Raw genomic sequence first — 13,559 nt, forward strand, 5'->3', positions numbered from 1 at the left:
GCATTATCGCGATGACATGCCTCTCATTAGCTATAATAGAATGCCGTGTTTTCTTTCAGGGCTGGTCAGGGGTTTCGCACCAAATTCTGGGCCCTGGGTACTTTAACTATTGAAAAATAGCAGATATACAAGTGCCGCGCTGCGAGCTTGTATATCTGCTATTTTTCAATAGCTAAAGTATAAATTAATTAAGGCCCCTCCACCTTGGTCCCTAGTAACTCAGTCCCACTTCTCCCCCCCCCCCTCTCCCCCCCCCCTTGTGACCGGCTATAACAGACGGTGGTGTTTTCATTCAGGGCTGCTAACTCATTTAGTTATTTCTGCTTTATTGTAATTGTTCAACTACAGTGCGGTCGGGTCCTCTTCCTCTTTATTTAGTTCATGTGGTGGAGGAGATAGTACAGCTGTCCAATCACAGAGGAGGTTGCCACCGCGCTTACTTCCTGTTTTTGTCACACTCGGTGCCTCCAGGCTAAGCCTGGCAGGCAGCACTTTGTACAGAGACACTAGCATGTCTGTTGATGTTACTGGCAGGCTTGACAGCCTGTTGGAACTGATGGAGCAGGCTTCATGTCACATGATGTGATGATAGAATTAGCAGTGATGGAAAGTAACTAAAGTACACTCTGAGGAAGACACAACGTCGAAACGTCAGTCACCCTGTCGCTACAATAAATGAACGTGCAGACCAGTTGAGTGCTCCATCTTTTTTCATCTGGGTAGTCATTTTTGAAGTGCCCAGGTAATAAGTCTTTTTAACTAAAGTACATGTACTCAAGTACTGTAATTAGGTACATTGTGTTCTTTTACTGGAGTAGATTTCCTATATTCATTACTTTTACTTCGACTCTAGTACTCTCTCAGAGGGAATATATTTTACTTTTTACTCCATTTGAATTTTTTTGAAAACATTAGTAGCTAGATATACTTTGTATAACACATTCCACCTTATATACTTTGGCTATTTGAAAATAGCCGATCTACAAGCTTGTAGATCTGCTATTATCAAAAGATCTTTTATTCATTTTATAGAAGTGAAAACTTCACTCTGCATAATTACTTACTTTATACTTATTATTAAGTACTTTATACTTTTGGTGCTTTAAGTACATTTTGATTACCGATACTTTTGTACTTTAACTCGAGTTCATTTTGAATTCTGGACTATTACTTGTAGCAGAGTGTTTCTACATTGCAGTATTGATACTTTTACTTAGAGTAAAACATTTGAGTACTTTCCCCACCACAGTTAATTATGATCCATATTGTCGCTGTCGGGCAGAAACTTTGTATCTACATATTTCCGTCTTTTTATGTTTTTCTATTTTTGTATATATATTTTTTTTGAATGATAGTCTTGTGCGCAAAAAAGTAGCTTATATAGCAGATCTACAAGCTACAGTAGTAATACTGGTTGGAAGGGGTTATGTCTGTCTGAGTGTCTGTCTATCTGGCGACCTGGCGTTTGCCAACAAACCTAAGCACACCGGTAGGGCTGTCACGATATGACATTTTACATGACAATTAATTGTCAAATAATTGGCGATTAACGATTTAATTGTGTTTTTGTCCTGGATAATTACATTTCTGTTTGGCTTTTAGGCTTTGAAGTTGTACATGGTAGATATGACACATAACCTAAATATACAAAGAAATGACAACTTACTACTTAAAAAATAACTTTGATAGTGGAAATAGCCGATCTACAAGCTCACAACGCGTCGCGATGCGATGCGTTGTGAGCTTGTAGATCTGCTATTTCCACTATTTCTGACATTTTTCAACATTCACGATTATGACGATTATGACAAAATAATTGCGATAATGTCAAATAATCACGATTAGACGATTATGTAATAATTGTGACAGCCCTACACACCGGTGGGGCCAAGTGGTGGGCAAGGAGGTTGGGAGCGCTTCGCTGTGTTCATTTGGACTGCACGGAGGTGCCGAAAGTCGGGGGGACTAAGATTTACTATTCTGTCCATAAAGACACATAACTCAGTAACGGCGCCGAGTCGGCTCATGCGACTGTCGCAATGCTCTACACGTCGACTCGCGCGCTGCCGCTCGCTCGCCGGTGTCTCACGTGGCTCATGGTCGCTTGAGACGGCGCGCCTCCGTCGTCATCACCAAAAGCAAACGCTCCTTTCCCTTGCAGCCCCCTGCGCCCCCACCGTTGTGCTTAGGTTCGTTGGCAAAAACGTGCACGCGTCTGTCTGTAGGTTTAAAAAACACATATTTAACCAGTGAAAAGTATTAGCAAAGAGCTTGTGACTAAATAAAAGCTACATTGAATCCATTGGAAGACAGGTGATTCTTTCCATTTCCTGAAAACTCCATGCGCTTTCCATCCGATAGCGACGGCATGCTTTGTGGAAACAATAGCACAAGTCGAAGGTCAATATTCCGAGGATAGAAAACGGCGATTGATTTTCCATTCCCATGCCAGCGTACCCACTGCGTGAAACTTTAGTTTGTAAATGTGCATAATCCTCTGACATGATGAACCAAGGTTTGCATCATATCAATACCTTGGTCAGAGTGTGAAATAAATTATTGTTGCAGTCGGGCAGAAACCTACATTTTTCAACTTTCTATGTTTTTTTTCCCTCATAAATGAACGCCACACTATTGTCACACAAAAGTAGCGAAAATAGCTATAGAAACAGTTAATAAAATGAGTTATAAAAAGTGTTTAACTGTGTCTGTGACTCTGGGTTTGACAAATATTGAACCAATGAAAAATATCAACCGAGAGCTTGTGAATAATTCTTTTTACATTTCCTGAAAGTGGTGACGGTGACAACATCCTGTTCCACCCTGTTGGTTCTCTGCAGGTATTTTGCACTAAGCTGACAGAAGCTGGGATCCCTCAGGACGTCATCACAGGGATCTTCTCCAACATCTCCTCCATCTACCGCTTCCACCACATGTTCCTGCTCCCCGAGCTGAAGACCCGCATCATCGAGGAATGGTGAGGAGCACAGCCGTCAAGGTCTCCCCTTAACTCTGACAGTGTACAAATGGAACCAAATGGACCCGTTAGGGTCCATTTGGTTCCATTTGTACACTGTCAGAGTTACAGATTTGTAAGGGTCAATTTAGATCCCCCTAAATTAACCCACAGAGTCCCTGGAATCTACTTTGAGAACCACTGTCTTAGACCAGTCAGTGGTTCTCAAATCGTTTTCATTTCAAGGACCCCCATAACTCTAAGAGATACAAAACCGTTAGGGTCCCTTTGGAACTCTGCATATTGTGTCAGTGAGTCAACACAGGTGTCCGGGAATTGAAGCGAACAATGCGATGTTGTGGTCGACATGAGAAGATACTGTATATGTAGGACAAATTGTCATTTAGACAGACTTACGGTGTCCCATAGGCGATTTCACCAGTTGCACCCCCTGGCCGCCAGGGGGGTGAAAAACCTCATAACGTCATTGCAAGCTTCCAAAACGGCAACAAATTTCCACAGAGCAAACGGCTCCTAAAGCCCTCTCTCTTTATGTATATTTTATAATCTTATCATTTATATTTGCAAAGTAAGTAGTAACCACAGTTTTAAGATGAATAGTTGAGTAAAAATACAATATTTGGATCTGAGATGTAATGGAGTAGATAGGCCTAGTAAAGTACTGGGAATTGGACATAGTTAAGTAAATTACAAATGCCTACCAGTGCAGTCAGTAGGGCTACTCAAGTAAGTAAATGTATTTTACACACACGTTGTTGCAGAAATAAGTAAATAAATCATATAGACATATGCTCCTGGTGTCTAGAAAAAGCCCAGGTTTTTGTTATATTGTGTTACAAATATAGGTAAAAAAGAAACCTTAGAAACCCGTTAAAACAACATGATAAACCGTACAAAACCCGAAAATCAGGAACCCAGCCTTAATTGCACCCCCTGCTAGAAGAGGCTAGAATCGCCCTAACATTCTCTTAACTTGACCTTTGACCCTGTTTTTTGAGAGTTCAAATTAGTGTCACTCATCCGTCATCTCAAACACACATGCACGCACACGCTCGCATGCACACACACACACACACGCACAGGCAGGACAACTAGGTCACGGTGGAAATATGCGACATGTCATCCCCTGTCTATGCTGTGTGAACTTCAGGGCCTCGAACCCGCGCATAGGAGACATCCTGCAGAAGTTGGCTCCCTTTATGAAGATGTACGGGGAGTACGTGAAGAACTTTGACCGAGCCATGGACCTGGTCAACACCTGGACACAGCGCTCCTCACAGTTCAAGAGCGTGGTTCAGAATATACAGGTGTGTGTGCGTGTATGCGTGTGTGCGTGTTGATGTTAATTTTCAAGCCCGTTAGTCTGTGTCTTTACCCCTTAGATATTTTTTGCTGCAACCAGGGATGTCACAATTATTACATAATCGTCTAATCGTGATTATTTGACATAATCGTGATTATTTTTCATAATCGTCACAATCGTTTCCATGTTGAAAAACGTTCATATATTTAAAAAAAGAGTCAAAAATAGTGGAAATAGCAGATCTACAAGCTTGTGAGCTTGTAGATCGGCTATTTCCACTATCAATGTTATTTTTTTAAGTAGTAATTTGTCAAATATGTCAGTAATTTCTTTGTATATTTAGGTTAAGTGTCATATCTGCCATATGCAACTTCAAAGCCTGAAAGTCAAACAGAAATGTAATTATCAACGACAAAAACACAATTAAATCGTCAATCGCCAATTATTTGAGTGACAATTAATCGTCATGTAAAATGTCATATCGTGACAGCCCTAGTTGCAACATCACTGTACTACGAACTTGTGTAGTGTGTGTGTGCGTATATCTTCTGTGTGTGTGTTTGTGTATACAACCTTACATTCCGTCTCTGTCGGGAGGAAACCTCACATGTCCAAAACGTACTTTTACTTTTCAGGATTCAAATTCAAAAGCATGAAAAGTAACAGATCTACAAGCTCAAAACGTGCTGAGCTTGCGGATCTGCTACCTTAGATTGCGACCGTCAGGTCGCAAGTTACTATGAAAAGCTCCACCGGCTGTCCGCCTCCCTCTGTCAGTCAGTCCCTCCGTCTGTCCGTCACGTCATGTCACATTTTTGCCACCGTTGCCCCTATCCATGCAAAATGTTGCACACACACTCCTTGGCTTGCAAACCACAACCTCCGCCCCTCGTTTCTCACATGCCCCTCTTCTAGCACCACCATAAGGCTGATTTTTGCAAAACACATTTTTGGACACTGCACAGACTACAGATTTTGGCCTAAAATCACTGTATCTCTAAAGTCATGTCATCAACATGGATCTGTCCCATTTCCCATATTCCCTCCTGATTGGCTACGATTGCCTTCTAAAGTTTGTGTATGCGACCTGATGGTCGCTTATCTCCCGATTAGGGAGTCTTACTGGTGTTTTTGTGTGGCCTGTAGTGTGATTATCAAATAGGGCGTTAATTTACGAAAGAAACACAGTTAATTTAAAACATGGAGACGGCAACAATTCCTTTTTTTTTTTGGTCCAACAGAAACAGGACGTGTGTGGGAGCCTGACGCTGCAGCATCACATGCTGGAGCCCATCCAGAGGATCCCCCGCTACGAGATGCTGCTCAAAGACTACCTGAAGAAACTCCCCCAAGACACGCTGGACAGGAAGGACGCCGAGAGTGAGTCACCGCTCAACTAGTCTCGCGTAGCCAGACAACTATTCCACAATCTCCGAATGCTATATAGAGTCTGGAACGGCAGCTCCCGAACGGCGAGTATCGGAAGTAGCCGCCGCTGCACTGAACTGTAGTCCCATTGGAAACATAACAGAAACACAATAGCTCAGACAAAGTCATTCGAGCGGCCTATTCTTGTTATGAGTGTATAGTTTAAGAAAACGTTTGAAAACATCATGGAAGTAACACCAACAACACCAGAGAAAGACGAAATAATACCCCAAAAAAATAAAGAAAGGAGACATAACGCTTCCAGTAGGACATGTTATTGCTACTGCACCAAGGGAGCGATTGCGCTTTATCTCGCACAGTCTGTATGCCGGGAGCATTTGGCCAAATCGTGGAGGCAACAGTCTGGCCACGCGAGACTACTGCTCAACCAAAGATGTCTCAATTCAATTCAATTCAATTCAGTTCAAAGGAGCTTTATTGGCTTGAGAAAACATACGTTTACATTGCCAAAGCAAGTGTTAAAAGTAAAATAAAAACAGTTCAAAAATGGGGAACATACAGTATATCATCTTCGTCGAGCGGAAACCTCGTATCTCCAAGTTTCAAATTTGTACGTTCTTTCGTGAGGTAAAGCCCTGCTTTATCATACAAGGCGGTCGCACAAAAGTAGTGAAAACAGCAGATCTACAAGCACACAACGCCTCGCGGTGCGAGGCGTTGTGTGCTTGTAGATCGGCTGTTTTCACTAGTTTCAATCGTTTTTAAAATGATAAATGCAAAACGAACGGTTTTGGACATACAGGGTTTTCACCCGACAACGACGATATACAGTTGGACGGGGTACAGCATTGTGTAAACAGAGCTATGTCGCATTGTGTGCATTTTATATATATTTACAGGGTACACTTTTGGAACAAATAGCAGCATTATTTTCTTCTCAAAATGCTTTTAAAGGTAGCAGCTCTGTTTCATACTGTATGTGCAGTAGGTCTAGATGTCAATCCATGGTTTGTAGTCCTTAGGGTGGTTGTGTTTCTAGCCTTCGTTTGTCGCAACAGTTCATCTCACTCCGTCCTTGACCCTCTGGCCGTGTTCAACAAATCTAATCAGCGTTTCCCGGCTGCCCCTTAATCACTTTGTTTGAAATCCCTTCTTCACTCTTGACAGCTCTCTCTCTCAACATGTGTCATGTTGTCCTGTGGGCAACAGAATGTGAGAATGTGTGATTGAAACTAGAGTTCTCTCAATGGGCCTGCAAATGTAACTCTGCACTAAATAACATCTAGGCTCACTTTCCTACTTATATTGATCCCAAATGAATGAATGAATCTGTTATTAGTCGTCATTGTACACACATCCATGCCTTTGTCCCACACGAGCCACAGTCTCGTAAATCATGTTTTGGGGTGAGCATTCGACACAACTGCCAATCAAAGTGACTGTACTGGCCAATCAGTTATTGCCCAAACCAAATGTATCGTCGCATTGATCAACAATATGAATTCTTTCATCATATTAACTTTTGTATCTCAAATGAATTGAAGCAGATGGGAGGGCACGGATCATAAGACAGCCTTTTCCATCCAATGCTGAGGAAAACAGAACAAACAATGACTAACAGAAAAAGTATCAAGTATGCAAGGAGGTGGGAATAAATGAGAGTTGCATATGCATGGGCGGCAGGGAAAGAGCCTTTCCGAAAGTTTGGTTTGGAATGCTCAAGCATGAACACCATGGTGTCCTTAGTGACGAAATAACGTATAGTTGTTGTAAACTTAAGATTAAAACATAGTACTCTTTGTTCTAACAAATGTGAACACAGTTGGTTCCATGAGCTGCTGTTTGGTGCAAGGTCTTTTCAAAGAGTGGTTCTATACCGTTGTTGTCGGTACTTTCCTTTATTTGTTATTATTTTAAAAATCGATTTAAAGTAGTGAAATTAGCCAATCTACGAGATACGAGGTTTCTGCCCGACAGTGACGATACGCTTGTGTGCGATCATGTACTGTGCTACTTATGTGATAATGTAAGCCAGTTGCGATCAAATGTCTGACCTTTGTTAGGCTGGATGTACTAATAGTGCTCTCTCTCTCTCTCTGTGCGTGTGTGTTTTTGCAGAGGCACTGGAGCTAATCGCTACTGCCGCTAACCACTCCAATGCAGCAATCCGGAAAATGGTGAGAATGTTCTCAGTGTGGCAACTTCTGCCTGTGACCCATGATCTGTAGAACAAGGCCATTCTCTCTCTCTCTCTCTCTCTCTCTCTCTCCCTCTCTCTCTCTCTCTCTCTCTCTCTCTCTCTCTCTCTCTCTCTCTCTCTCTCTCGTTGTCTTAACTTTGTTCTCGCCTAGACTTGATCATCATTTTCATGATGTGTAATATCTGTTGCTGGATTATAATGCGCTGATACTGTTAGGCCTGTCATGATTATTGCACAATTGCCAAATCTCAATTGTTTGAGCTGATCGCAACTATTTTGCATAATCATTAGAATCGTTTCAATTATAATTCTGAAATATTGAAAATATTGAATGTTCCTACAAAAACGTTTCAAAAATAGAAGACCTACAAGCTCACAACATATTGTGAGCCGGTAGATCCATTCATTGTTTCCATACATTGTTGAATTATAAACATTAAGCATTGCACGCATTACCTATTTTTGGTCACTTTACATAATTTATTTTGATATTTAATTTATTTATTTGTATAGTCAAGTAATATTTGTCATATCTGCCCTGTGCAACTGTTGTGTTAAAATGTCATTTTATTCCAATGGTAAAAAAAAACCCTCATGTTATAAATTGCAATTAATGGCCAACTACACTGTCACAATCATGACTGGCCAGTAGTGTAAAAAGTACTCCCATTTTTTACTTAAGTAAAAGTATCAATGCAATTATGTAGAAATACTCTTTTACAAGTTAAAGTCAGAAATTTAAAATGTACTTGAGTAAAGGTACATAGGTATTGGTATCCAAATGTACTTAAAGTAGCAAAAGGAGTTATCATTAAGTTTTCAAATGCAGAAAAGGGTTAACAAATCCTTTGAATTTCAAGCTCACAATTGTGAGCTTGTAGATTCAAATGCCCGAAATGTATATAGGGCTGAAGTGCTTAATGTACGTTTTGTAATAATAATCAAAATCTACAAAGTAACTAGTAACTAGTAGTTTTCAAATAATTGTAGTGGAGTAAAAGTACAACATTTGTCTCTGAGATGAGGTGGAGTAAAAGTAAAAGTACTGAGAATCGGAAAGACTCCAGTAAAGTAAAATATACCTTGACATTTCCCTTAAGTACAGTACTTGAGTAAATGTACTTAGTTACTTTACAGTACACCACTGAGTCACTGTGAGACAGGAAACTGCTGCTTCCTGCCTCCACTTTCATAGCCAGAACCAGTGTTGCCAGGTCTGCTTATTATAAGCGACTTTGGGCTTGTTATTCCAGTAAAGTTGCTTCTAAATACTGGTAATTAGCCAGTAGCTATGCCCCTCCCAGAAAGCTTTTGTCCAATGCTAGCTTAGAATAACTTCCTGCTTGCCAAGGTTTGCATTGGCAACAGCCTTGGCAAGCTGCCGGTTGCTAAGCTAGCATTGGACAAAAGCTTTTAGGGGAGGGGCATAGCTACTGGCTAATTGCACGGACCTGTACCATTTTTAGTTTTTTTTAAATGTCAAAAACAAACAAAACAAATGTGTCTTTTTTGTTGGGGGGAAATAGCAAATCTATAAGCTCACAACACGTCTCATCGCGATTTGCCTGTGAGCTTGTAGATCATCTATTTTTCAAACGTCTATTTTGCTCATGCATTGAAGTATTATGATAGTCGCTTCTTTTGGGCTGGTTGCTTATTTCTCTCGCAAAATCTGGCAACACTGGCCAGAACACGGACAGACTGAATGACTGTCTCTTCCCCTTCCTCTCTCCCTCTGCTCTGACTTCTCACATCCTTCAATCGATGTTGAAAGTGTAAAGAAGATAACGCTTTGCATCAGTCTGTTTAGAAACCAGTGGCGTCAGTTCAGCAAAAGCTAGGATATGGCAAAGATGGGAGTCGTCATGGAAAATAGGCATTACATTTTGTATAACACGGTTCTATTGTGAAAATAGCCGATCTACATGCTCACAACGCCTCGCGCTGCGAGGCGTTGTGAGCATGTAGATCGGCTATTTTCACAATGTCTGGGGAAAAAAATACTTTTGTCAGTTTTTTACACAGGTGTCTACGGTTTCTTGGGCTGGATATGGCAGCCTGGAATGGTTTTTCAAGTGCAGCTAAACTTAGCATGTTAGTAAACGTGCCACAATTAACAATAATGCATTGCACCTGTGCAGCAGCTGACCTATGGAACCTGGGAATATACCATCTGGTCAAGATGGGGAGAATACAAGTGTGGAGAATATAATTATGATACCTTGTTAAAGTGACCATTATGTAAAATGTTGCATTTGTAGTTATTTTACTGTAATTTAACAACATAATAACCAGCGCAGATAGACAAAGAGACATTCATGGATTTATATTTAAAAGTAACTTTTATTTTCCCCCCTGGACCCAGGGTATGGCAGCTGCCTACCCCTGCCATACCCAATTGACGCCCCTGTTAGAAACAGAATGTTATGCTGCTGTCTGCCTGTGTCACTGCTTCAAAGGAGGAGGAGTTTCAAGATTAGATCTTAGCTCAGTGGTGTCCAAAGTGTGGCCCGGGGGCCAAATGCGGCCCGATGACAAATGTTATACGGCCCACGGCTTCATTCCTAAATTGTATTATAAACGGCCTGCCAGCACTGTCAAATATTTTATAGTATAATTGGTCAGGATATCGTGTTCCCTGTTGTCTCATTCTGAAGGGGTCAAAGAAAGGGTATTTTGTTGTATTTTTTTTTACCGCGTCTGGTGGTTGCATTTGGTAATGTGAGTTATTTGTGTTTGGTTCAGAGCGTACACCTGACAAAAGATTGATATTTGATGATGATGATGATAGTTAAATACAATAAATAATTGTGATGCATATGTATGTGACTTTGTTATGGTCTGACCGAAACTACAATTTGTCAGGATATATATTTGGCCCTTGGGTGTTTTAATGTTTTCTAATGTGGGCCACATTATGTGGCCCCATTTGAAAAAGGTTTGGACACCCCTGTCTTGGCTAATCATGAGAGCACCATGGCACCCTCTAGTGGCATAAAGGTAGTTTTGGTCATCTTGAGTGCATCCATCCATGCATCCATGATTCAAGGTTCATGGGTACACAAATTACTTGGTTACTTTACACCAGTGGTTCTCAACCTGTGGGTCGGGACCCCCGGGGGTCCCCAGATGATTCACTTAATGTGCAACATTGTTTTCTCACTCAACCGTAGACAAACCAACATAAAGTTTAAATGTATAGAGGATTTCTACACTGTTCTAAAGTGACAATTGAAGGACTTTTTAATACCTCTAGAATGGCAAATTAAACATTGGCCAAATTGTCAAATATTAGTGGCAGAAATTGTGAAACAACGCCTCGCAAAGCAAGGCGTTGTGAGCATGTAGATCTGCTATTTTCACAATAGAACCGTGTTATATAAAATGTTCGTAGGGTGGGTAGGGTCCCCAGTTAAAATATGATTATTTTGAGGGTTGTGGCGTGAAAAGGTTGAGAACCACTGCTTTACACCACTGAGGAGATGTAACTGTTGAGTCTCGAGAAACCACTCGTTTGTGTTATAATAACCGGGACTGGCCTCTGTTTGCAGGAGAAGATGAAAAAACTGCTGGAGGTTTACGAGCGGCTAGGGGGAGAGGAGGACATCGTAAACCCAGCCAACGAGCTCATCAAAGAGGGACACATCAAGAAGATGTCGGCCAAAAATGGGTCTGCACAAGACAGATACCTCTACCTGGTGAGAAGAGGGCTAAACGGGAGTCACGTGTTTGGAAACCGGCAGTGGAAAAAGATTTGTTTATTTACCACAACGTAGAAATACTCTGTTGTGTTAGTTAACCCGTTTAGGCCTGAATCCGATTTGAAAATAGCCTTAAAGACCTAAGTCCGATTTGAAAATTACCCACTGTTTTTACTCAGCCTCGGTAGCAGTTAGAAACAAAATTCCAAAACTATTTGATAGCTTACACCTTTGGCTTTCATTGGATTTTTTTTGAAAAGAATTACTGTACTACATACTGTACATACTGTAATACACAAAAATTCCCAGCCTGAGGGGGTAATACACTTTAATGTGGGTACACATTCCAGAATGTCCTGTCTTCAAAAGTTTACTTTAGTGAACACATGTATTGGCATCCAAGTACCCAAATGAATGTCCCGATTCACTTTTCAAAATGTGTAAAAATCATAGCAGCAGATAGCAGTTCTGCAAGCATTCAACACTTGACTTTTTTTCAGATTGGACTCAGATAGGATATATTGTATATTTTATTATAATAACTAGCGTGGGGCCAGGTTACAAAGCAACTAAAGCTTTCAAATAATTGTAGTGTGGAGCAAGTATTTGCATCCAAGATATAGTGCAGTAGAAGTATTGGGGGGGGGGGGTGGGGGGGGACATGCTCAACTAAAGTAAAAGTACCTCTAAAATGATAGTACTTGAGTAATGTACTTTTTCACCGCTGTAGGAAACTATGAACCGAAGAAGGTTTAAGGCAGAGGTATTCAACAAGGGGTCCGGGAGCCCTAGGGGGTCATCAGAGTTACTACAAGGGGTCCACCAAATCTTTGTGTGATCATGTTTGATCACTTGAACCCTAGCATCCCTATTCTTAGTGGAACATTAGCTAAAGAATAGCAGATCTACAAGGATCGGCTATTTTTTGGCACAGAGGTTTGGTGTAGAGCGAAAAGAATAGCAGACTAGTATTTAGGTATTGACAGTTCAAGTGGTTAAGTATATGAAAATGCACTTTAATCCAACCTGCACAGATCATAGTGCTATCAAGTCTAAACTGAAGGTTGTGTAACTGATGTGTTGTCTTGTGTCCCTCGTCCAGTTCAACAACATGGTGCTTTACTGCGTTCCTAAACTCAGACTGATCGGACAGAAGTTCAGCGTCAGAGAGAGGATCGACATCGCTGGCATGGAGGTACGGACGGACACACCGAGCTCCATTTCCTCTTGATCTCTTGTTCTTTGCGTGCTTGTTCACTGGGAGGGTGTAGAGCCTGAATTAGGATCAATTACACCTGGTTGTGTGTGGGTGTTATGCACAAAAACGATCTACAGGCTCGCAAACGTGACTTGTGTGAGAGGTTGCGAGCTTGTAGATCTGGTATTTTCGGTAGGCCCACACCCGCGCTGCGACCGAGGACGCATCATTGAAGGTGTTCTGGGGTTCTTGTCTCTTGCAGGTGCAGGAGAACGTCAAGCAGAACCTGGCTCACACTTTCACCATCATCGGCAAGCGGCGTTCACTGGAGCTACAAGCCAGGTAATGGACCACCACATGTCTGCATACAGTACCATATATACACAGGACCACCACATGTCTGTATAGAGCAGTGGTTCTCAACCTTTTCAGGCCGTGACCCCCAAAATAATCATATTTTAACTGGGGACCCCCCACCCTGACGAGCACTAAGAGTTGAGGAATTACATTTTGTATAACACGGTGCTATTGTGAAAATAGCAGATCTACATTCTCACAACGCCTCGCGTTGCGAGGCGTTGTGAGCATGTAGATCGACTATTTTCACAATTTCTGCCCCTAATGTTTGACAATTGGGCCAATGTTTAATTCGTCATTTTAGAGGTATTAAAAAATCCTTAAATTGTCACTTGTGTGCAGATACCCTCTATACTCTTAAACATTATGTCAGTTTGTTTACTGTTGAGAGAGAAAACAATGTTGCACATTAAGCTAATCACCTGGGGACCTGG

The 13,559-nt window shown here is 41.4% G+C and overlaps 1 protein-coding gene across 2 annotated transcripts in view; it reads left to right on the plus strand.

Moving 5' to 3' along the window:
- Positions 1-13,559, plus strand: part of fgd (faciogenital dysplasia) — a 121,643-nt gene that overhangs the window by 96,669 nt on the left and 11,415 nt on the right. For both annotated transcript variants that reach the window (XM_080733748.1, XM_080733749.1), the window contains exons 6-12: positions 2,841-2,977; positions 4,128-4,284; positions 5,522-5,660; positions 7,788-7,846; positions 11,421-11,567; positions 12,673-12,765; positions 13,031-13,110. In XM_080733748.1, coding sequence (XP_080589874.1) covers positions 2,841-2,977; positions 4,128-4,284; positions 5,522-5,660; positions 7,788-7,846; positions 11,421-11,567; positions 12,673-12,765; positions 13,031-13,110 — 812 coding nt within the window. The remainder of the gene's footprint in view (positions 1-2,840; positions 2,978-4,127; positions 4,285-5,521; positions 5,661-7,787; positions 7,847-11,420; positions 11,568-12,672; positions 12,766-13,030; positions 13,111-13,559) is intronic.

This window comes from Nannobrachium achirus, assembly GCF_963921795.1.
Source record: "Nannobrachium achirus genome assembly, chromosome: 9".
NCBI lineage: Eukaryota > Metazoa > Chordata > Actinopteri > Myctophiformes > Myctophidae > Nannobrachium > Nannobrachium achirus.